General features: G+C 41.3%; 1 protein-coding gene across 2 annotated transcripts in view; it reads left to right on the forward strand.

Moving 5' to 3' along the window:
* arhgap24 (Rho GTPase activating protein 24) overlaps positions 1–22,384 on the forward strand; it is an 84,233-nt gene extending 61,849 nt beyond the window's left edge. For both annotated transcript variants that reach the window (XM_071529401.1, XM_071529399.1), the window contains 7 exons: positions 7,682–7,804; positions 12,985–13,192; positions 16,295–16,427; positions 18,058–18,131; positions 18,225–18,346; positions 18,510–19,707; positions 20,070–22,384. In XM_071529401.1, coding sequence (XP_071385502.1) covers positions 7,682–7,804; positions 12,985–13,192; positions 16,295–16,427; positions 18,058–18,131; positions 18,225–18,346; positions 18,510–19,707; positions 20,070–20,340 — 2,129 coding nt within the window. In that variant the 3' untranslated portion in view covers positions 20,341–22,384. The remainder of the gene's footprint in view (positions 1–7,681; positions 7,805–12,984; positions 13,193–16,294; positions 16,428–18,057; positions 18,132–18,224; positions 18,347–18,509; positions 19,708–20,069) is intronic.
* The last annotated feature ends 3,214 nt before the right edge of the window (positions 22,385–25,598 follow it).

The raw sequence follows: 25,598 nt of genomic DNA on the forward strand, positions 1-25,598 counted from the left end.
ACCTGCTGTCATGATGCTTGGTTTATTTACGTGATGCTGGGCGCATCCCGGTGCGTCACACGAATATCCAGCGCATTTTTTTGACGCCATTATATTTACTGTAGTGTCCGAAATTTCGTTTGGTCGTTGCCCATATAGTTCACTATATGATAAACACTACATGGGGAATAGTGAGTGAGGGAATGAGTGAACCATTCCGAACGCAGCCAGAGAGTACTAAAATTAATGTAAAAGCTTCCAATAAGTTCAAATGATGCAGGCTTTTTATTGATACATGCTACATGATTCAGTTTGACAATATGCAATTATTTCAGAGGTACGCCATTATAGCATGCAGCTGATTTTAGCACTGTATTTCCTGTGTTCAATCTAGTTTAAGGGTCACCAGTCCAGTGCTGTACTGTATCACATCTGAACTGAGGTCAACAGCTTCTGAGCACATCACCAAGCCTTCCACTTTTACTGTGGATTCTAACAACCACATACTATGTTTTTGTTCTGTAGCATCTGTAGTACAGCAGTATGTGAGTGGGTGAAGTTAGTATAAAATTGAATTGTCACACTACTGGGTGATATAGTTCACTCAATATGTTATTCTATTGCAGAGAATATTGCCAATAGAATCAGAACTGAAAGTTCTTGCCAAAGGATGTGACCTTTTCTTTTTTCCCCATCTTTTTCATGAAGTCTGTGTGCCTACTTTCATGTCAGCTGTCCTCTGAAGTATGAGACTGCATGCCTCTCTAAAGTTGACAAGAGCTCCCCCTGAGTTTAAAACTTTTCAGCGCTGTGCCAAAGCATGGTGAATCAGGGGAATTGTGACAGCTGTCACGGTCGTCTCTTCAGATACAGCGGTGCCGTGGGGAAGATCCTCAACTGTCTCTGGCAGGATTGGTCTCATTTAAGAGGCTGTGATCGAAGGTTTCTTTGAGACACGGCAGCAGCCTTGGCATGAGCAGCTGGAGAAGTGGGTGGTGGCGTGAAGACAGCCTAGCCACACCTAAGGCTAGTAAAGAATCTGCCCAAAGGGAGCCTGCAGTCATCTAAATGTTCTTATCTTTCAGGAGTTAATACTTAGTGACTAAAATCTCATTGAAGAATTATGTGATCCCTTATCATATTTGTCTTGACTTGGCTGTAAAAGCTGCAGATCGGGGATTGAAAAACTAATGTTTGTTCTTCACAGGGATGTGGGCTTTGGTTTCCTCTTCGGCTCCGATTGTGGTTTTGGCCTGGGGTCGAGTCACTGATTGACCTTTACTTGTCTGGAGAGGTCAGGAGACAATGCTGTGGTATCTGGGAATGCCTGAAGTTTGTAATTTGGGCAAACAATTGGCACTAGCACCCTAAACAATCATGGAGGCATCTGGCCAAAAGGAGGTTCTTTAGAAGAAAACTTAGACAAATCACCGTTGCCAAGTTTGCATATGTGTTTGCAACACTGTAGGCTTAGTTGGATCAAAGTTTTTCTATATAGCACCTATTTCATTCATACACTGCCTACTCATTAATTTGCAGCTCCTAGACCTAGGTTTTGTTATGTGCTTTAGTTCTTATCGAATTTAAAAAGGACGTTTGACCAAGACATTGAGGTTTGAGTGTGGGGACAGGCAGCAAATTTGTATTCAAATTATCATAATCCTTAGGCAATAATTTGATATATCACCCAGTCTGTCCGGTAGCCTCTTGAGTTAGGATGCCTTTATAGGCCTTTAATAAGTGATGCTCCATCTATTATTAAAACTGTTGTTATTATATAATATCTATTATTAATGCAAATTATTGAAACACAGGCTGCATCAATTCAACATGTTCTCTGCAAGGCAGGGAGATAAGCCATCAATTATTTTTTCCGGAAATGAAAACGGCAAAAGGCCAAAAGATATTATACTGTAATATATGTGAACTTTATCTTAGTTTATAAAAATAAATAATTTAAAAAAATGTTTAATAGACAAGTTTCAAAATTCATTGATAACATATGAATGATTGGTTTTACTTGGCCCATATAAAAGACAACTATTTGAATCAGTCTTTTCAAGTTTCGTATCACCTCTGCATTACACATCAATGCCGCATTGCTCAAGTTTCCACCTATTGTTTGTAGTCATTGTGTTCTCGCAGCTGTTTCTGATGGGTAATCTAACTGCTTCAATGTGGCAGCGATTGCATGGGGAACCACTCGGCTGAAAGGCTGACCGATATGTTTACTGTAAACAACTCCTTATTCTTCAGCGCATGGCAGGCAGCCTCCGCCAGACAACAAGTAACTATCTGGATCTCCATATCAAGACAGAAAGTATTAGCCCTTTGTCATCCTCTTCTGTGTACTGTTGTTAGCTTCTGAGCTATTATGGTCCTGTACTGTATCTGGGTTAGGCTCATTATTCAAATGATCTGCCATTTCAAACAGCCTGGGAATGGATGCCCATCCTGCTGCTGCTCCTGATGTTTTCTCTTGTTTCAACAGACAGGCGACATACAAATGTACTCTGTCACTATCTCTGCACCAGATAAATAACAATAATAATACAGAAGGGCTTCAGAGAACAGTTATCCACTGCTCCCACAAAAAATGAAACTGGCAGTTTTTATTTTAGATGCTCAGATGCCTATTATACGATATGTTGAAATGAGTTTTTCAAAGTATGACTATATAGAAAGCAGATAACAAATATATTGGCTCAAGTCCCCTAGAGCCCCTGAAGAAATGGTGATGTCGAACAAACCTTTGTAATGACTCATATAAACCTCAATCTGAGGTTTTATCCAGGAAGCTATCCATGTGCTAAGTGAGTTTGACATCTGACCCTGGTTTATAAACCATGCGCCCAACTCAGCCACTGTGGAAGAAAGTGGACTATCAACAGGAAATGGCAGGAAGGACAGTACTGTGTTGTAACAGCGATGGTATGCTGTATAATCCTGTTGCACGCCTGTTTAACAGCTTCGCAACTGCTGTTTCAGAAAAGGAAATGCTGTCTTCTGTAGGAGTCATGGAGACAGAGACACTGTAGGGTGGTTTGATTTTAAATGTGGACAAAAGCATTCAAAGGGACACCAGGGAATCACAATATGTTTGCATGACAATCAATGCAAATAACGCTGTCAGGCAGGTTTTAAACCAAATTGGCCTGAGACCATGTAAATAAAGTGACTTGAGATGTCAATATCTTTCTAGTTAAATCCACACAGATGTTCATCCCATGCGACAAATTGGTGTCCCTATGGAATCCACCTTCAGTGTTCCTCTCCAGTGTATATTAATAAAATAGGTGGCTGAGTCAGCCGTTTCTGGCTCAGTCAGACGCTTCACTCTGTATACAATGCTGTATATAATGGTGATGATGCGTCGACTTTACTGAACCCTTGATGAGCTAGCTGAAAGGCCCACAGCAGGGGTCAGCGGCAGGAGGAGAGACGGATATTCTTCTGGAGCGTCAGACTCACAGTTGAGTAATAGAACGCTTCCACCAAAAGCATCCAGTGATCCAAGAGTTGTGTGAATGGTTGTTTCTGCCTCCACAACCCTGTGTGTACGTGCATGTGGAGATATTGTGTGTTGTTATGTGTGCTAGGATATTTTCTCATCAGATTTAGTCATAAAGCCTTTTTAGTCAAATACATAAAAACATAAACTACCTCACAAAGTACATTTTCCCATGCACAGCCTGATAGATTTTTTACAAAAATAGTCTGCACGTGTGGCGGCATGGTAAATTAAGAAATCCTTTGTTGCAGCTAAACAAAGACAATAGGTTTCCTCAGCTGATGAATCTATCTCTATCTATCTATCTCTCTCTCTCTCTCTCTCTCTCTCTCTCTCTCTCTCTCTCTTCTTCTTCTTCTTCTTCTTCTTCTTCTTTCTCTCTCACTTTCTCCATTCAATTCAATTCAAAAATGAATGAATGAAGAATGAAGCGTACTGTGTTTTCAATAGAGAACCTTCATTGCACAGTGAGTAGGTATAGTGACTAGGCTTTCTATATTTATGGGACTAGTGTCTCTCTCTCTCTCTCTCTCTCTCTCTCTCTCTCTCTCTCTCTCCCTCCCTCCCCCCCTCTCTGTGCACACCCCTCCGTGATGAAAAGGGAGCGTTTAAATCCATTGTCTGTCAGCCGGTGTGTGGAGCGTGTTGCACGGAGACTGTGTGTTGATAGCCCAAATCTGAAGCGCTCTCTCACGAGCGGGCTGTTTTGGAGCGACGCAGCTTTTTACACCAGATGGCAAAGACTCACGTGTGCGAATACATCTGACCTGCAGGTTAACCGGTTAGTGCATGTATTTCGTTACTTGTTTTGTTGACAAATAACTTCACTGAAAATCTGTTGCGCATCCCAGAATAATACATTTCGTCAAATTCGGCTTCGGTACAAGTGGAATCGCAGAGAGGAATAACAGCGTCCAGTTGGTCAAGCTGCACAAAGCGTATTAGCCTATAACTTGGACTAGCCTGTGGTAGCGGGTTTGAAAGGAACGATTTTGGAACATGAAATAACCTAACCTACGTGGATGTGATCACAGCAATTAGAAGTGCGTGGAAGCTGCCTCATTCTTTACGTTTCTGTAATTAATCTTGTTATAGCCTACATGCTGCACCACCAATCCCGATATGCAAACAGAGTAGGCTACTGGGTTTGTTTATCTAAATATTAGTGATATTAATTTGCTAAGTTTAATACAGTCATAACACAACTGTTGGCTTGCATATTCAAGGACAAGAAGGGCAGTTGTTATTATATCTCAGGCGAATTGACAAAGTCAATCAATTCTGTCTAGTCTATGTGGGGAGTAATTAGTGTGGTTCTGAGTGGAAGTCAATAGCAGCTGGGGTTAGTGGCCCATCATGGACTTACCAAGAACAGATAATGACTCACCTGAAGATGAATGGGGCTCTGGGGGCACTGGTCTTTACTAATAACATGTAGGGCTTGTTTCCTGGACACATAGGTCAGAACTTTAATATCTCAATGGATATTTTCTAGCCTCCATGCACAGGCTTAGTCTTTACTTAGCCTACTGTTACTACAGGGACAAAGCTGGTGGATGGATGGATGGATGGATAAGCAGGTCCCATCTATACTGGATTCATTAGCAATAATGATATTTGGATATTTGAAAGCCATATAAGCAATCACCATGTCTTTTTACAGTAGCATGAAACATCTGACTTTTTAAAACAGGGCAAAAATTGGAATCTTTACATTTGAACAGCAAACTTCACTGTTTCACTATCAATGAAAAATTCCAGGTTCACGATGGATTCATTATAATCCATAAGTACAGCTATAGTGAATTTGTGTTGAGATGTGTATATATGTGTATATATATATATATATATATATATATGTACACATACATATAATATAGGCAAATACAAATTATATTAGTGTTATGATAGTGTCTGGGAAGCAAGATTGAGTTTACATTGTTTACATTTTTGTTTCAACATATTTTGATAAGTGATGTTATTATTATTGCTATTATTGTTGTCATACACACATATACACAAACTAAATGGGTACCTGTTCATCGCAGGGCTCAAGCATATCATATTAGACTAGGACAGTTTGTTATGAGTTGGATTCTTAAAAGTAGCAGCTGGCTAAATGAAACAGACAAGATAATTAATTTTGCCTGTTTCATGAGCTGTAACCTCTGGGCATTAGTGCACAGTGCAGCAGTTACTGGTGCTGAGATCCTCATCAACAATTCAAGAGAGGAAATTACTTTTCAAATCTATCAAGAACATTTTGATCCTCAGTATCTGAAATCATCACTGACTCATCACCTTTAACGCTTTCTGTGCGATGGTATTCTGTCAGGCAGTGCAGTTCACAGTTTTGTGAGACTGTGGCATATGGCTGCAATTAGGTTCATCATTGTCACAGAGTTTACTCTGGATGTGGCTGTGTTTGTGAATGGAGCTTAGAGGATACTAAACATTCTGAACATGCTGCATACCTCACAGGACGAACACTGGCATCTGCTGCCTGCTAACGAGATCTCATCAAGACTGACAGGGAGCGTCCATCTCACCGTCAGAGTTTAACTCCAAATATAGCTGTTGGGTCTCTGACCGCCAGGCCTCTCTGCCACCCCAAAAAACACACCAGTTCTTATCCCATAACTCATTCACCGTTCTTCTGAACTGTCCGGCTTGCCAGGTTTTGGGGTCAATGCACTTCCATTGCACACAAATCAAAATGTAAATTGAATCTTCAATCTTCTTCTGCTGTTTGAATTCTAAAGAAAATCCACTTCCTGGGTTTATTGGATTGAAAGTGAATTGAACGGCTGCTCTGCTGCTCATTTTCCTTTGGAACGATCTGCTTATCCTGCATCTGTGTCTTGTTTACCTGTACTGTGTGTGTGTGTGTGTGTGTATATGCTGCAACAGATGGTCTGTAAACACACACCATCTTACTAAGGGCCCTATAGTGAGTCTCTTCTCACCACCACAAACCCTCGCATGAACCTTTTGGGGATTCTGACTGGGGAAAACACTCTTCTCAAACTTTTAAGCAACTAATGCTACATATTCGAAAACTATTTTGAGGGAGAATATCCATTTTTGTTTGAGCTCATTTGGAGTTAAGAGCACTAAACCTGAGCCCTTACCCTGCCTGCAACTATCTGTCATCTTGTGCTGTAGTCTATAAATACCGTTTTTAGTTGACAAGCGGATCTCATCTTGGGATGCAATCAATGGAAAGGCTGGAGCAGGATCCCTGGAGGTTGTGTCGAAGTGCAGAGAGCAAGAAATCCATGAATATGTGTCGCACCATTTTTCGGTTAATAGTTACTTTCCTCTTCCCACAGTCGACTAGGTGGATAAATATGAAATGCTTTAAGTTATTCCTTGTTTGTGCGTTCCATGTTAATAAGGCTGAAAGAGAGCTTTGGAAGTGTGGTTCTGTTGTCATGGTAATAACAGCGATGTCATTGCAACCAGATTGGATATGTGATTCAGGCCTTGACCCCATGCCCCGACCCATCCGGTGTCAAGTGTCAGCAGAGTGCTTGTGGCCATTATCCATAGCCTAACCAGGATAGCTGAGCCTGGACCTAATGGAATATCAATGTATGCCCTCAGATATAAACATTTACTTTGATGTATTACTACAACTGAGTTAAAAGGGCAAAATTACCACACATTTGATGTCATTAATGTGTTGGGTGTCAGGAGGTCAGACATGGCTCTGAGCTACGCCTTGTATGTTCAATCCTGTACATTTTGAATAAATTAATCTAGTTTAAATCTAAAAAAAATCTCTCTCTCTCTCTCTCGCTCTCTCTCTGTGTCTGTGTGTGTGTGGATATGGGGGGATAGTCCTTTAGTCACTCTCTCTCTCTCTCTCTCTGTGTGTGTGGATAGTCCTTTAGTCACTGCCTGAATGACTTTATACAATAAATATCCCTCTGTGTGTTATGTGTTAGAGCTTTTGGCTACAGACATCCTGTGATACGGTTCCTGTTTGTTAAGAGATTAAAGCGACAGCATCAGTAAACAAGTTGCACTGGAGTCAGTTTAAATGTATTTCCTCTCACATTTACATATTTTGTTGTCCATCCAGAACACTGTTGGATGGTATGATTCTGCATTAATCCTTGAAAGGAGAGTGAAATTTGGCTTCTGTATACTCATGTGCATTTTTATCTCTACCAAATATTTCAACAGGGGGAGACAGGGAGCGGATGACAGCCAACCATGAGACCTACCTTCTTATGGCCAGCACCCAGAATGACATGGAGGATTGGGTGAAAACCATCCGCAGGGTCATATGGGCACCCTTTGGTGGAGGTCAGTATACAGACAACATACTGTATGTTTGATCAACAAAACATAGGATTTTCTGTTGGATACAATATGATGATTTTTAAGATGTTAATAGCAAGGAAGTATAGATTTGTGTGGTCTGTTCAGTATAAATGTCAGTATGTTTAAAATTCTTATGTAATTCATCATCAGTTGCAGCTCTGTCTATCATTGACCATAATGTATGTCCATTATTTGTTAGTTCATTATGTTGTAATTGTTCTCATTCACTTGTTTCTGACTTCCGCGGCATCGATGTGCTGATTACTGTGTCTCCCGCTGGGCTCCTGTGGCATGTTATTGACTGCACTGGCCGACATTGGCCTGTATTGTGTGTGAGCGGGGCACAAGTCCAGCGTTTGTAACTGGACAGGCAATGCGGGACAGTTCTCAGTGGTACGGTGAATAGATGAGGCTGAGTTGGCCCCTCTGTTTTCAGTGCAGGGAGTTTGATGTCTATTGCAGTTGACTGCTTTTCAAAAGGACGAGTCATTTGTCAAAGATGCCACAAGAAAGGTGGCTCCATGCTGGAGTGGAGCAGAGCTCTCTCTGTCACACACACACACACACACACACACACACACACACACACACACACAAGTATGCATAACACACACACAAAGCCTCATATTCCAGCCCTTCCCTTTGACATACTGCAGTAGCGGCAGAGACAGACTGAGAGCCTATTGGCTAGTCAATGCCCCTGAGGTGTGATTAAAAATCCAGGGCCCTGTTCAATTGCTGGAGACTGATAGACAGGGAGGGAGCTCCCAATACTCAGCCCCTGTGTTTGACCTAGAATGGTATCAGAGCTTGGAGCCCCTATAGTGTTGCTGTCATGTTCTGCTGAACACTGTCTGAGATGTTGAATTAATTGTTGACCAGCTTGGACTAACAGTTGGACAAGGGAGAGTCTGAAATCAGATCCCTGAGAGAAATGTGCAGCTGTGGCCTTTCCATCTGGATCTTTGGAGATATTACTGATGGTAATATGCAATTGTTCACTTGTGATTTGGGAAAGCCTTTCACTTATTTGTGGTTTGTAATTAGTGCTTGTGTTATGATTTGTGCTTTTGTAACTATTATTTTGGATTAATGGCATATAGAATATACAGAAGATAATTAAATTACTAGCATATAGTAGCATATATTTTAATCTTTTTATTTATCATAATCCATATCCTCTTCAGCTCATATGTGAAAATATCTATTTTATCTGTTGCTCTCTAACCTTTTGCCTTCTTTTTCACATGGGTCTGGTGAAGTGACAAACAGTAGCTTAGCATCCCACCAGCCTAACTCTGAATTCAAAAGCTATGTTTTTTATATATATATTGCACTAATTATTAATGTCTTTGGTCATTTCACAAGTTTTATATAAGTTTTATAAGACAGTGTTTTCAAGTTAGATTGTCAGGGTAGATTAGATTTAGTCAGAAGCATCATAGAAGATTCCAAAATATAGCATGTTTAACTAATTGAAGATTTAATAACAAAAAAACAACAACTTTTAAATGTTTATGAATGAAGATATGAATCAAGACACTCTATTTATTATTACGGCATGTCCCTGGATGCTCTCTACTTGGTGTCACAGTCTGTGTAAAGGAGGATAAAGTTCCTCATGATCCTCTTCATACACCACCTGCCCTCGGGATCAAAGGTCTCCAGACCAGACATGTCCTCTATCATTACCCCTCAAATCAGCATGGGCACGAGCCTGAAAGACTAGAAAAGTTATTTTTGTCCATCAAGGCACACCGTTCAGGTGTTGAGTTACTATGATGGTCAAGGGACATTGGATAAACAGTCATCACCTGTATTCCACATTCTGCCTCTGTGCTCCGAACTCCCCATCAGCTCAACTTTCTTTTAGTATATTGTCTGACAGCTAGGAAAGGTTCTTTTTTTTCTGTTTATTATGTCTGTGTTTGGATTTTATGAAAACTTGAGTTGGCAGTCTACTCTCCCTCAGTAATTTTTCTTTAATCAGACAGTTGGAAAGAGAGTAGAGGAGAAAGCTGTGGTGGGATTTGATCTAGACTAGCAGGAGCACGTGGTTTCAGAGGAGCAGCTACTCAACTATCTTAGGATATTTTTCATTTCAACATTTTAAATGGTCCTATCTGAGTATGAATATCAGTCTGAGAGGCTCCGTGCAACTGTCAGTAATTATTTCATGCGTGATAGAATAATATAATTTTCCCTAGAAATTTTTACTCACCCACAGCCACTTAGCTTCACCATAGCTATTTAAGAACAAAACCAGTCCCAGGCAAAGTCTAGTCTTTTGTGTCATTTACCTTATGTAATATCTGCCTGCATTACCAGACTGTCAAATATTTACCAATTATGGCTGACATTTGTTATACAATGTCTTCACAGTTTGTGCAGTGAAATATAAATATTTATTCCAAAACAAACTCCAATCTAATTTGTATTCCAATGTAATAGTAGTAATATGCTGAGAGCCTTATGGCCAGCTTGAGGTTAGTCCTGTGAAACGGTTGAACGCTGTGTGGAGCTCTCCTCCAGCAGAGAGGAATGGAGAGATCAGGTCATAACAAAATGCCTCAGGTCAGTGATCTGCTTCCTATATCTCCACCTGATCCTCTCTTTCCCTCTTTTTCTATCCTTCTTTCATCCCTCTATCTGTTTTTTCTCTCCCCTATCTTCTCTCCTTCTGTCTGCTGTCCTTCCAAACATCCCTTGGTGCAGAAAGACTCTTAGTGCATGTGCATGGTACTCCCATAAGACCCAGGGGTCAATGTATAATCTAAGACTCCCTGTAACACAGATGAGTCTGTTTTTGTTTCATGGTTATTGATTATTAACTCATACTTCAGTAAGACACAAGTTAACAACAGCATAACATCACGTGTTTTGGGAACATCTGCCTCAACACACTGCAGAACTAGAGCCGAGGACGGATAGAGGGAGGACAGGAGAGAGACGGACACTCCTTGCCTTTGGATGTCTGAACTAATGAAGGAGAGGGAAAAGGTCACCAAGACTGTTTTGTCTGGGTTTCTCTGTGGGTTAGGGGGGAGTGAGTGTGTGTGTGTGTGTGTGTGTGTGTGTGTGTGTGTGTGTGTGTGTGTGTGTGTGTGTGTGTGGCAGTGAGCCCGGGTAGCTGACAGAACCTGAGAGTGTTGAAGGAACCTGTTGATTGCTTGTGGTGTGAGGTGTCGCTCTTATGTTAGAGGAGGAGAAAGGTGGAGACACCATGTGGCAGTGGGAACAGTAAACATGCATACACACACACACACACACACACACACACACACACACACACACATGCACACACACAAACACACACACACCTCTTAAGCTAGTCCACACATGCAGAGTTACATGTGACCCAGGAAAACATTCCTAGACTCATGACCAGAACGTCTAGAGAGATGACCTCGTTTTCATTCAGTCACACTCCTTTTTCTCATTTGTTCTCCATTGTTTGTTTGGATACTGTACCTCTGTGTGGATTAGCCATCGTTCAAGGTGTTTTTTCTGCTGGACCTCGGCTTATATCTGTTTGTCACTCTGATCCCCCTGGGACTTGGAAAATGGATACAAAGTTTTAGATATTTCTTGGGAAGTCGTGACTGTTTGCTATGTTTCTTATTTTGGGTCTCTGTGAGGATTGCAGAGGACAAGTCCCTAAAGCCTGGCTGAGCAGTGGGATGTAACTGACCCAGAGGAGAGAGAAAACAACACAAGCTCCGCTGTGAATTGCTTGGTGTCTTCTTTTCCAATACAAGTTAATCAAATGTTTTCTTTTCTGAGAGATGGAAATGGAAGACAGCTTGACTGACCTGCTGTCAGACTGATGCATCTGCTTTATTTCTGCATTGTTTCTTTGATTATGTCACAACTACCAGCCATAACTTTAATGACTGAAGTTGTTTTTTGCAAGATGCTAGAATACAGACACTTGAAGTTTTGCACCTCTGGTGCCCTGTCTTATCACACTCTAATTAATAGACGTTTCTACCGGAAAATTAGAAGATGTGTCGGTTTCAAGAGGGGTGAGTGCAGCACACCATAATTTGCAGTAGTGAGTGAGCAGACATATATCATTATAACCACTTAACCAGTCTATTGAAAGTGTATTGGTGCATGAAGCTCCTGACTTATTGGTGGTGTTGAACATTGTCAGTGTTTTTTTGTTTTTGTTTACATCTGTTTACTACAAAACCACATTCTGAATCAGTATGATGCATCAGTGTACTTTTATGAAAGTATTACTGTAAGATGCAATTCCAAAGAGTGTTCAAATAAGTAACTAATAATAAAAGTTTCTCTTTTTTTAATCATTTGCCAAATCAGTGCTAAAAAAATCTCTCTGTGTCAAATGCTAAAAGCATAAGGAGCCTGGTAAGCTCAATCCAGTTCAGTCACTGTTCGGCACCTTATCGCACCACGTGTGTGTATGTGTGTGAGTAGCCTCTGTCTGTATCTGGAGACCGGAAAAGTATGCGGATCCAAATCTCTCAGGAAGGCTGGCCTTAATCCCCTCTTGTATTGCGTCCACATGAGACCCCTGCAAATGGGAATCAGTCTTTTTCTACTGCGCCTGACACAGACAAAAGGCCAGAGGTACTCAGCAGGAAGTTAGAGATTTGATCATCAGACTAAGGCTTTGTGGGTTTACATATTCTTTAGTTGACTGGACTGTCTAGCCGACCTTATCACAGATCAAGAGAAAAACTTTTTGGTATTACGCCAATAAATTTAGCCTCTGTCTTTGATGTGTGTGAGGCTGCAGACAGTAAGCCAATGCTTTTGTAATTCTTTGAAAAATGCTCTTTTTATTTGGGGATAAGATGTGAGGGAGGGTTAATGGTGTTGGTGCAGGATATCATTACAATATTCATATTTCAAGCTGTAAATGGAGAACCAAATTATCTATGATAAAAAAAAACATTATTGAACCTCAATAAAAAGATATTGCTCTGAGCTGTGCTCCCTTTGATGTGTTGAACTCACTCACTGCACCCTGTGGTTACTGGCTTAGTCTCTTTTTAAATTTGTAAAAATGCTCTACTGAAAGCACACTTTTAAAAATTGAAATTGAAATTGGTTGTTGCATTGCCATGGTTTGATAATACACCATTTTCTTTTACATCATCCTTCATTGTTAAACATTGTGATTTGTGTTTCAGGGATCTTTGGTCAGAAACTGGAGGAGACTGTACGGTATGAGCGGCGGTTTGGGAACAAGCTTGCTCCTATGCTGGTGGAGCAGTGTGTGGATTTCATTCGGCAGTGGGGCCTGCGGGAGGAGGGCCTGTTCAGGCTGCCAGGGCAGGCCAACCTGGTCAAAGAGCTGCAGGATGCCTTCGACTGTGGAGAGAAACCCTCCTTTGACTGGTAAGAAAACACGTGGAGGCTCGGGCTGGTTGGGTTTCCTTAATGCATTTTAACATTGATCTGTTCAAAGATTGTTGAGTGGTTGAGTCCTCCACCTCTGGAGCCATATGTGCGCTCCTGCCAGCCGAGGATCAAGTTTTCTCACCTTGCAACTATCCCGGTGTCTAATTAAAGAATAAAAATCATATGCAATAATAGTAATAGTAATTAACAGTAGAGTAATTGTAGAGTGAGTGAGTGTACTGCTTTAAAAAAGGCCAACTGGGAAAACTCAGCTGTGGACATTTTATGAAGATTTAACACTGAAAATATTTTCCCACAGAGCATTGATGCAGTGTTTGCACATTTAGTAACTTACTTTGAAAAAATAGATATTAACAAAAAGTTAATACAAAAGGAGTAGAAATAGTAGAAATTGCCCCTGTGAAAATAAAGAGGAAAGGTTTTTGACCTACTTCCTGTCTGAACAAGATAGATGAATAGGTGATCTTTAGTGTCATTTAAAAGAAATAATTGCCACATACTCTTTGATTATTAAACAAAAATGGCTATGTTCTCCATTTCATTTGAGATTTGCATGCATTTGCTTGGTGTTACTGTCTTTGGTGACCACATAAATTTAAAATGATTTAGAAATCATTAAGCTCTAATTTTATAGAAACTGAAAAGAATTTCCTTTAAATCTACTTTTAGAAATTGATTTCATTAGAGTTCATAAGATAACAGACCCTAGCAGAGATTATATTACATAGTGTAAGTCTTAGTCCATATTTATGCTAACCCTTTTTAATTAATGTAGGCACTGTTTAATTGTCATGGCACATTGGGCCTCATTCACAAAACTTTTCTGAAGTTCTTCTTACTTTTGTTCTTGATAAAAATGCAATTGAAAAACCAACATGAGATTCATGAAACATGTGCAGCTCCTCGATTTTGTGCATGCCCTCAGGTGTATCTGATGATGAATATCAGTTGTTTATAAATTTCCGTGCCTGTATAGATATTGATTAGCATAGGTAGACACCCTGGAAACCCCATAAAAGGCCTGCTGACTTAAGGACTGTGTAAAAATAGAAAGCACCAGAGGAAAGGTGCAGAAACCATGGCGAAGAGAACCAAGAAGAAAAACCTCACTCCTGACATGTTGTTGTCGGGAGTGAGTGAAAAAAGGAATATAACACTAGTTTTATAAGTGTTCTACAAATAAAGGATATATGTACATAGTGTATTTTTTTTTTTTTTTTTGTTGTTATTGTATCATTATTATTCAATGTAATACAGGTATGGCAAGATACTTTGACATAATGATTTTATATAAGTAGAAAAATGTATTTTTGAGCCATGTTACTCGACAGCGGAACAAACTGAAAATGTTTCCTCATCTACACTGAAAATAGCTGTATAATTTGGCTACATTAATTTTGCTCATGTGTCACAGCTGGTGTAAAACAAATGTCTGTTTCACAGCTCTCTCTGAGTGAGCATGTTTTTCCAACTGCTCTTTTACAGTGTTAATGTAGCTAGTGTTCCCTTTTTAATTCAGCAGCTGTGCTGCACTTCTGTGGCTGAAAACATAATTATCCAGGTGCTAACTGGCAGATAGTTATGTCTAGCCTTCACCACACTGAGTTGTAACAACTGGGAACTGGTAGTCCTTTGGTGAGTCAAATTTGCGAAAGAAACACAGGCATGGTTACTCTTCTGAAACTCTTGAGTCGAGAGGAAGCAGTAGAGAGGAGAACAACCAACTCAGTTGGTTCTTCCAGCTTTTTCTGCAGTGAACACCCATTGATGGTTACATGGGTGCCCAATTTACCAATACCTGTCATGCAAATGAGGTCGGGACAATACTGGCACTATACTGGGCTTTGAGTATGCGCGAAACATGACAGAAATAATGGGTTGATATTTTTGTGCAATTATATCCCCTTGAAATTCATCCTGCTCCTTCCCATCCACGTCTTTGCTCTCTTCAGTGCAATGCAATGTTGCAGAGCATCCAGCACACAAGAGCAGTCTAATTTGGCATAGGTTGAGAAGTTAAGAAGGCTTTAAGAAGTTAAGAAGGCTGTCCAAGGTGAAATTAACACTGGATCAGTAAAACACAGAGAGGGGGGTTATTTTATTAATCTTATATTTTTGCACTTAACAACTGACACGCCTTAAAATACAGATCATTCAGGTTAAAAGTCAAAATCTGTCTGGAAGTCTGGTTCTTCCACATGGAAAATTCTTGTGTGCCCAGTTAATAAGTCCAAATTTTCAGTATTTCAATCAGTCATCAGATAGACCATTTTCAAACCAGGAAGTCCACTACCAACAAACAAACAAATGGGTTCTCTCTCACTTTGTTTCTTTGGATTATCTCTTTTTTGTGACTTTAGAACAACTAGTCCTAGAGTGAAGATAATCAGGCACATGCGTTATTATTGGGAAACGCTGACAGCTGACAGAGAGACATGCAGACTCCGCTGTGCACTGTAGGAAGCTGCGGCTGCTCCGTATACGGCAGACAGAAGTGCTGTGATGTGACACCTTCATCCATAACTCAGGATGACAGAGAGGCACATGAGTGATGAAATCCTAACCTGCCACCTCCAACCCTCTCCCTCTCCTCTCTCTGCTCTGCCCGGCTCCCTCCCTCCTCCACCCCATCTACCGCTCCCACCATCACCTCTGACGGCCATAAATTAAACCTGTATGGGATTGTCGGGATCTAGGCAATACATCAACATCCCGGCCCTTCCTAGAAACACAGAGCGCAGGATCACATTTACACTATCATGTCAGCTACACAGTGACACATCTCTGCCCTCCTCCTTCTCATTTAACCTTCTCTACTCACACCTCTCCCACTGATTTAAGAGCAGGTTAGGTTTGCACTGATTTATGGCGAGTCCCAAATTCAGGCGCTCCATCTTCTCTGTCCCTCAATCTACGTACGGTATATTTCCCCTCTCTTTCCATCCGTCTCCTACTCCTCCCACAGGGATCCCCGCAGTGATTTGTGTTTGCTGCCTCCATGTCCCGTTGCCGTAATTAATTCTAATCTCAACTCGCCTCAACGCCTTTCTTTCTGCCTCTGTCTCCCTTCCTCGACAGCAACACAGATGTCCACACAGTAGCATCTCTAATGAAGCTCTATCTCAGAGAGCTGCCGGAGCCTGTCATCCCTTTCTCCAAGTATGAGGAGTTCCTGGCCTGCACCAAGCTCCTCAGCAAGGACGACGGAGTGGTAAGAGAAGAGTAGAATTTGTTTGAAATCTGGGATGGGGTATTTGGTGGAGTTCATTCATGGTTCATTTAATATTTTGTATCACTCTCACATTTCAATGTCCTTACAACCCCTACTGTGCCATACAAGGGTCCGGGCCGCATACATAAATTAGATGCCTTGTGGATAAAAGATCAAGAATGCATAAAGTATGATTGAAATGTTTTTGAAGTTAGATTGATATGTCAACAGAAGAAAGGCAATGCTGAAAAGCTCTCACTTCAGTCTTTCAAAGTCCTGCTCCACGGCCTAAAGCTGGTCTCTCAGTGCCCAGTCATCCATACCCTGCCCTACTGTTCTCAGTACAATGACTTTGTTGTGCCTGTCTGTACTTCTAGCATCCAAATTGGATTTCTCTCACACCATAAGGCACGCTTCACAGGGGACCACTCCTCTGCTTCCCCACAGTGTCTCCCAAACCGCTTTCCTGTCATTCTCACTCCAGAAAACACTTGTGTGTCTTCACAGCACAGAGGCACCTGTGTGTGTGTGTCCGTGTGTGTGTGTGTGTGTGTGTGTGTGTATACGTATGCACACACGTGTCTGTGTGTGCATGCATGTGTGTGGGTGTATGCATCTGTAAATATCCCTTAACACAGAAGTATGGCTCAGAGCTGTTCTGCCTCTTAAACCTCCTGGGACTTAAGTTTGTCCTCAGGACTAAAGTTATTTTAGAATAAACACAGTTAAAACTCTGAGAGCCACCAGGGAATTGAGCTGGAGAACGAGCACAACAAGTAGAATTTACAATATTAAAAACATTTAATTACTCCGTATGTCTTGAGCATTGTTTTCCACTGAATAAGTATATTGCTTGTAAGTGACCCCATGAGATCACTTTGGATTCACTGCTGACTAGGACCAGTCTGCCTTTCATACGGTAAATCAGTAATAAATAATAAGTATAGACCTACTACATATCACAGAAACAACTGGAAATTCTTTAGTGCTCATCCTTTTTTTATTATTTCTTAAACAGAAAAAAAAAATGGGCTCAAAGCTACCACAAAGGAAAGTACTGTGCTTAGATTCCAGTCTTTTTAAAATATACATTTAAAACTAAATTTATAGTTTCATTTAAAAAGGATCCATTTATGATTAAGACAGGTGAAGTTATGCTCTTAATTTTGCAACTTTGCAACGTTGCAAGTTTCTGCAAATATTGTGAGGAATGATAGAACTTGCATTAAATATTGCAGTCACAAAATCAGTAATTCCTGGAGGAACTGGTAAATGAAATGGTTCAAGGGAGCTAGGCCAGGGATCTAAGATTAGTGCTCCTATTCTTACAGGCATGACAAATACCTCCCAGCAGTTTTTTGGTATCAATTGCTGATTAATATGTAGATACAGAAAGAGATCTGGTTAGACACAGGCCCATATTGATCATAAGGTAAATGGACCAGATGTGGTGTTTATTATAGTGTGTTGTGTTTAAGTGTGACATTCACACTTATGGTGTGAAAAGTGAAAGGTAGGCTACTTATGGTGAAAGGTGATGATGAATTTTGTAATCCATCTACCTTGTTCTGTATTTGTTCTGATGTTCTGATGTACAATTTATGTTACCTGAAATGTTTGTACTCCATAGGGTATGAAGGAGTTAAGAAGACTTGTGGAAAGCCTACCTCCAGTCAACTACAACCTTCTCAAGTACATCTGCAGGTATACTAATTGCCTCTATTAGCGGATAACATTTCAAATTGTGACTTTTATCCAACAATGAAAAGTGAACTAACATATTTTCCTATTTCCCAGATTTCTAGATGAAGTCCAGTCATATTCAGGAGTGAATAAAATGAGTGTCCAGAACTTGGCCACAGTCTTTGGGCCTAATATCTTGAGGCCGAAGATTGAGGATCCAGTAGCCATTATGGAAGGTCAGTATCCAAGGGACTCAAACACCTTAAGTCCACACTACTTTTGTCCAAAGGGTGTTCTATGGTGCATCACAGGTCTTATGGGATTATATTAAATGCTGAGCTGAGCTGAAATGAACAGCTAAATATTTACAGTTGATGTTGTGTGCACTCATGTTGTCAGGTACAGTTCTGGTCCAGCAGCTCATGGCTGTTTTGATTGGCCGCCACGATGTGCTATTCCCCAGAGATGAGGACAGCCCCATGGCACTGGAGCTTGTCAACAACAACAACATTGAGTCACCACGGCGGCAAGCCACCACAACTACCTCTGCCATCACAATGGTGTCAGTGGGCCAAAACCAGAATGCAGAGAACAACAACACACAGATGGTCCGGCACTGTGTTTGGGAGGCACCTGAATCTCCCTCGCACCGCCAGCATGTAGACAACAGCGGCTCCCCACGATCAGCCAGCCCTCGTAATGGTCTCATAGGACGCTTTGACCTCACCCGCAGTCCGCCGCTGACTGTGAAAAAAAACCCAGCCTTCAGTAAAGGCAGTGGAATTGTTACAAATGGCTCCTTCAGCTCCTCTTCACCCTCCTCGGACCCCAATCAAGAAAAGAGCCAGACTTTGCCCGGAGGCGGGAGCTTGCAGGCACGTCGCAGTGGGACACTCAAAGGCTCAGGCACAAAAATGGGCACTAGCGGCGTGGCGGGTGGAAGCAGCACTGGAGGGAACGCGAGTGGAGTTGTGCGTATGGGCATTTCCAGCACTGATGTGGTCAATGGGACTCTGAACAGCCGCAATGGTCTTTGGGTACCAAACGGCTGTGTCACGTTACGGGACAACAACAAAACACGGGATTGCCTCAGTGGGGATCAAACGTCCAGTCAGAACCGTCTATCCACGTATGACAATGTCCAGTTAAACCAGCAGAACCTCCAGCAGCAGAACCAGACAGCCACCACATGTCTAAGCAGCTGTGAAGACAAGCAGAGCGTGGACAGCGCCACCTGGTCCACCTCTTCCTGCGAGATCTCCCTCCCAGACAACTCCACCTCTTGTCGCTCCTCCACCACGACCTGCCCAGAGCAGGACTTCTACGGAGGTCACTATGAAGACCTGGATGGACCGGCCCAAGATAATGAGCCTTCCCGGTCTGTTGGAGGAGGAGAGGGGGAGGGGAGAAATGGCAACGGAGAAGGAGGTGGAGATGGAGGAGGGAGGAGCAGTCGAGGCACCAGCAGTAGTGATAATAGTGATGGCTTCCCCGTTGCTAACGGGCCCGGCAACCACAGCGCCCTCCACAGCTTGGTGGCCAGCCTCAAACAGGAGATGCACAAGCAGAAGACCGAGTATGAGGCCAGGATAAAGAGGTAGAGTTCCTGTCTGTAAACCATTATATTTTACCATTAGGATAAAGTTGCTAAAGATAAATTGTTAAGAGTTAAAACGAATGTGTAGCACTATGCTATATCTACAGAACAATCCACCATTTGAAGTGGACAGTCTAAATGTCAATGCCTTTGGATCACCATTGGTTGCTTATTCATTAAGTAACCACTTTATTTTATTTACTAAGAAATTCTCAGGCTATCATAGTTACAAACAAAAATGTGTCCCTTTTTCCTTTGCTTTGTCATTACAAACTAGTCTCCGCTGAGCTATTGCCTATTCCACTGACCCTGACAGCTCTGTGCTCTCCTTTCTCCTAATCCTCTCTTGACCTCCTTCATAGCTTGGAGCAGCGAAACCTGGAGCTGGAGACTGAAATGGTGAGCCTCCATGAGGAGCTGGACCAGGAGAGGAAGAAGTACACCATGGTGGAAATCAAGCTGCGCAATGCTGAGCGTGCCAAGGATGATGCTGAACGGCGAAATCAGATGCTGCAGAAGGAGATGGAGCAGTTCTTCTCCACCTTTAGTGACCTCACTGCCGCTGGCGCCACAACAACCACAACCACTGACCCCCACCGGCCGGATCGTAACAACACCATCTGGATACAGTGAAGGAAGACGGGGAATGTGGGCTCTTACGCTTTTATAAAATTCTAGGGAAGACTGGAAATGATTTATTATATAATCTGAACATGACGGGGGGGTCCAAACAGGTTTTGGCTTCTGATTGTAGAGGGCAGGGTGGGAGGCCACGTTGAGAGGGATTATGGAATCTGAGTTTAAGAAATGGGAAGTGTAGGGTTAGTACAAGCCACCTGTACAACAGTGGACATCACCTGAGGTGAACATGATGAACAATGCCATTGATTGACATTGTCTGTAAATGCAGCATTATTTTAACAGCTCAACTACCATTGCATACACTCTCCAACCTACTCAGAAACTGTTGGGATTTTGTCTGAAAAAAAAGTGGCACTCACTCTGGATCTGATTGGGAACTGGAGTAAAGGGACAGTACATACTAGTCTACTATGATAATATGATTTTACTTTACCTGCCACAGCCAGACAAAATGCAAAGATTTTCAAAAGGTAGTGTTCAACAAAAAGGATGACTAACCTTGGACCTGAAAACCTGAAGACAGACCACACCAAAACTCTTTCCATCTTTATTCACCTTTGTAATCCAACCAAATATATAAACAACTTATTGTTCCATGTAATTCTGTATCTGCTTGTGTACATAGAGGGAAACAATGCTGACAAAAAAACAAGGTGACATATGTATGTAAAGAGAAATTAAAGTAAAGTAATATTTTAATGTTTATCTGATATTTAAACAATGCTATCAATGTGTGATATTTTGATTTTTTTATCAAGGGTTTTCCTTGCACTTACATGTTTGTTTAGTTTCAGCCAGGTGGCACCGAATGTTCTATCAGTTAGCGTGTGCCATTTGAATTGGTGAATATACTGTATATGTGTCTATGCTTCTGTGCTGTTACATTCACCCCATGACCAAAAAAAGAGCCTGTACTGTAAATATTTTATAGATAATTGTAGACACTACTTCTTAGTCTGCACTGTGGCTTTAAGCATATTGAGATGGATGTGGAATGGATTAAGTCGATATCAGAGAATGTTTTGTAGCTTGTAAACTAAATTCCAAGACTTGCAAGTTGGGTCATCGTGATAAATCCCCTATAAACTATTAATTCCTGTCATGAATTCAAAATTGTGGTCAGATGACAGCATATTCGCCCCATTAAGAGCTCTATAGTTGTTGTCATTCTGTGAATGCTCTTGGGAAGTGCAGAGTTTTCCCAATTTGTGTAATAGAAAACAAGCAGTGTCGGAGCTGTAATGAGATGCCAGTTCTGAGACTCTCCCTGGTCGTCCTCTGACCCCACTTGTCACGAGTACCTGGTGTTATTGTTATCCTCACTTTGCACAGAAGAGCAAGCTGTAGGTGCAAAGTACCGACACAGCTTTGTGTTTGTGTATCATTACTGTGAACCAAAGGAGTGAAATCATTGGGTGTGTCAAGATTGAATGAGGACATTGACAGCCTGGTACCTAGAGTTACCAGGCTGTCACACCCCTAACAGGAAGGGGTGTGCGCATGACGGTGCATGCATTTCAGAGTCTATGAGGGTCAGCAGAAAATAAGTGAATGTCTATAAAGTGAGTATTGATGAAATGAGTCTATTTATGTAGCTTTAAATCAACTGAATGGGTACAACAGAGGACTGGACATGGGGCTGGACTTTTGTCACAACACATTCATGCGTGCACACACACACACACACACACACACACACACACACACGTGCATACTCACACTCCTAGTCGCACAGGCCCGCTGCTGGCTACTTTTCCTGTGGAGACCAGGACCCATTTAAGCCTGCTGCCGGTCTTTGCAGGACCTCTGGAATGTGCAGACTGATGAAAAAAGTGCCTGAACAACTGAAGGAGGGAGGGGAGCCCGGGCTTCTCATTTTGCACCCTTCACCAGGAAATAATAGGCTTAAGCCAAGCTGACAGTGTCAACTCGTTCTGTGAATTCCACACTGAGGAGCAGATTTTGGACAGAAGGGAGAGGCAGAAGAGAGGATTGGGGCAGTGGAATATTTTCATGACATGATACTTGACACACAAAGAACTTTAAATAACTGTCTGAATTATTATGAATAAAAGTGCATTTTCATGTGAGTGTCCCTTTGCTATTGACATTTTGAGTGTGCTTGGCCAATGTCTTTCAAGGTTGCAACATTCTTGCATTTAACAGGTCATGGAGCAGACACACAATTTGGTCAACACTACATTCACACAATTCATTAGCAGAGAACGTGTGCATTTAGTATTGGGGATAATGCTGAAGATGATAAAAATCTGCTAGACAACTAATGAGTTAGAGAAACAACATCTCATGTTCTGTGTGACAGAATTTCTGTTACTGTAAACTGAAAAGATACTCAAAAGCTTGAGAGTATTCCCAAAAATATTTCACTGCCTGATACAATGCACATGAACTGTTGTGCATGGAAGGTGTGATGGTATGAGGTCCAAGGATCTATTTTGACTGGAGGAGAGAGGCAGCCAGTTACAACAATGCGGCTAATTGAACATAACACTTTAGTGGGAAAGGTCAATGCACTTCCTTTCATCCGGCACCACCAGGCTACCTTTTTCAACCGTTCAGCCTGACAACCTGTTAATGGATGCCAGCCTTTGGATTGGCTGTCCAGAACAACACAGAGGGCCTGGAACTGGATTAGAGTCTCTGGTGCCAGTAACAGTAGGTGGGAACTCACTGTCACTGTGGCAGATTGGGCAGATGGACAGATGGTTCATATTGGCGCCAAAGAAGACCAGCAACAAATAATAATATGGGTGCATACAATAACATGTTCAAATAACCATCACTCCAAGAAACAAACACAAAGCACACTGATTTCCAAGGTCAAAGGTTTTGTTTATTTTCAATCACATACATATACTATTTTTTACATACACAGTTCCTTTAAAATGTTGAGTGTTTACAGTAACAGCTTTCAGTAATTTTATTTTTTGAACCATTTCTTTTTCTTTTGCATTTGTTTTATTCGACTTTATTTGAAACGCTATAGCCTGAAGCTTTGAGATCAGCGTGAAACAGATACATTTTTCAACCTGACAATGTCAACAGAATGATTCATTAAAACAGCACGGAGTAAAAGAAAGGAGAGAAGAAATAATAAAATAATGAAAGAATAACACCACCTGATTCAGATGAGCTATACAGGGTTTCATCAATTTAGAGTTCCACATTTCAGTTCACATTTAAGACTCTAAACACTTACTATATCAGCATCACCTGGCCCTTGCAGTAGCCTGCCTCCCTGTCTGAGTGCAATAAATTGTTTATTGCATTGTTGTATTGTTGTTGACATTTTACAATATGACTTTCATCAGGAGTAAACATAAAAAGTGAAAATCAATAAGCTGGGGATCACAAGCACTGAAATGAGTCCAAATATTTTATGTTGGCACAGCTGAGTACAAGATGTATCTGCTAACTTGTGACATTTAATCAATATTTCTTATTGGCAATATTACTGTGGCTGAGTGACATAGTCAGCCCTCTTCCGTTTACAAATGAATGGCTAACACTTGAATTTGACTAATCCTGAATCCATAAGGGATTAGCTTAGGTCCCTCATGAAAAAAAAAATAGGAGCTAAAATTGGGGATTTGACACAATTCTAATTCTAAGGTTAATATGACTGAACATGAATACACACCTGTCCAATTTCCAAACACGCTACTGTACTGACACGCATCAAAACCTCTCCATCAACATCCTTGAAAGCGATGACACTAAAGTCACGCTCCTGTACGGCAAGAAAATCTGAGGCCATGTATGATAAAATAACTGCCTTTTGTCAAGATGCCACATCATGTCATCCAATTCAACCATATAGACAGTTTGTGAGGAGTGCTGGTTTCTTTGAAGTCACACACACACACACTGATGACAAAGCAGAGCAGCATTGACGTGTGTAATAGCAAAACCGTACATTTCTACATTCAGTGCTGACACCCCAGCTGCTTCTGTAATGTCAGAATCATCTAGACTTCAGCCGTTTGGAATAAAATAGGACTAGAGAGCACCTTTTTATTAAAAACAGAATTGTCTGAAGGGACCACAAGATCAAAAGTTCACATTCAGAGAAAGAAAAGGAAGAACATAAGCAAAAAACATGTTTCAGCTTTTGTACTCAGTGACCAGAACACATGACAGAACTCGCTCAAAAGTTCTTCACTCTCTGGTAAAAATTAATTTAGTCGGTATGGTTAAAAATGCCCTGTAGAAAAACTGCAACAGTACTTTGAGAATCTGCGGTGTAGGAGCCCACTCGCACACTAAACCCAGTGGTAAGAAATTCAGTTGATCATTTTCAAACGATACAAAGAAGTGAAAGCTCCACCCTGTTTTGAAAGAATGCCCTGGCCAGACACTGAACAGAAAGCCAAGCTAACCCTAGCTTATGCTGGAGACGCCACCCTCAGCTAACCCTCTTAGCTCTGTGAAGGTAAGTCTTTGTGTGTTTCACTGTACACAAGCCACAGGCAAAAAAGAGTGTTAACAAAGTGACTATTCAAAGTTATATCTATCATTTTTTTGGGGGTGGGGTGGGATTATGATCCATTGTATGTACAGCAACAGGGTGCATTAGGCAGAGTCCATGCAAGAAGAGAACCACTGAGCTGCTGCAGCTGGTTTGGAAATCACAGAGATGTAATAGGACCGTCAAAAAGTGAACTACAAATGACACGTTAAGAAACAAGCACATGAAAGGTCCACCTGAGCAGTCCTGTATGCCAGGCCTCTTCAAGACTGTGAGAAGAACGCCTCCAACTGTGGACGTCACAATATCCTTTACAGGTTTTAGTACCTTTATTATAAATCACTGAGCGTACGAGCCATGCCATCTATGTCCACAAATTGTAAATAGGGTGATATTCAACAGGCAAAATTACAGAAATAATTGTAAATGGTGTTTTGATTACAGTTTGAAATAAACACAGATGCTCCCCAGTTATGGATAGTGTAATCTTCCTTGTGAATATGCCCTCTGTCTAGAAACCTGATTTTTGTATCTTGTCAGTCACCTGATTGTCAAGTGATAAAACACAAGTAGGTCACAAACAAACCATCAAATAGGTAATCCAACTTATTATGCAAACTATGCATATTAACAAATTTCTTTTCCATCCACCAGCAGAGTTAGTTGAGGACTATTAATTGTTATTAGAACGGTAAAGGATTTCCTCTTTAAAACAGGCACTGACTTGTACTTCATACAAATATAACAGCTTTTAAACTAA

This window comes from Centroberyx affinis, unplaced genomic scaffold, assembly GCF_046629955.1.
Source record: "Centroberyx affinis isolate AG114_WGS23_722 - 3 ecotype Tasmania unplaced genomic scaffold, CSIRO-AGI_Caff_v1 ptg001787l_1, whole genome shotgun sequence".
Taxonomy (NCBI): domain Eukaryota; kingdom Metazoa; phylum Chordata; class Actinopteri; order Beryciformes; family Berycidae; genus Centroberyx; species Centroberyx affinis.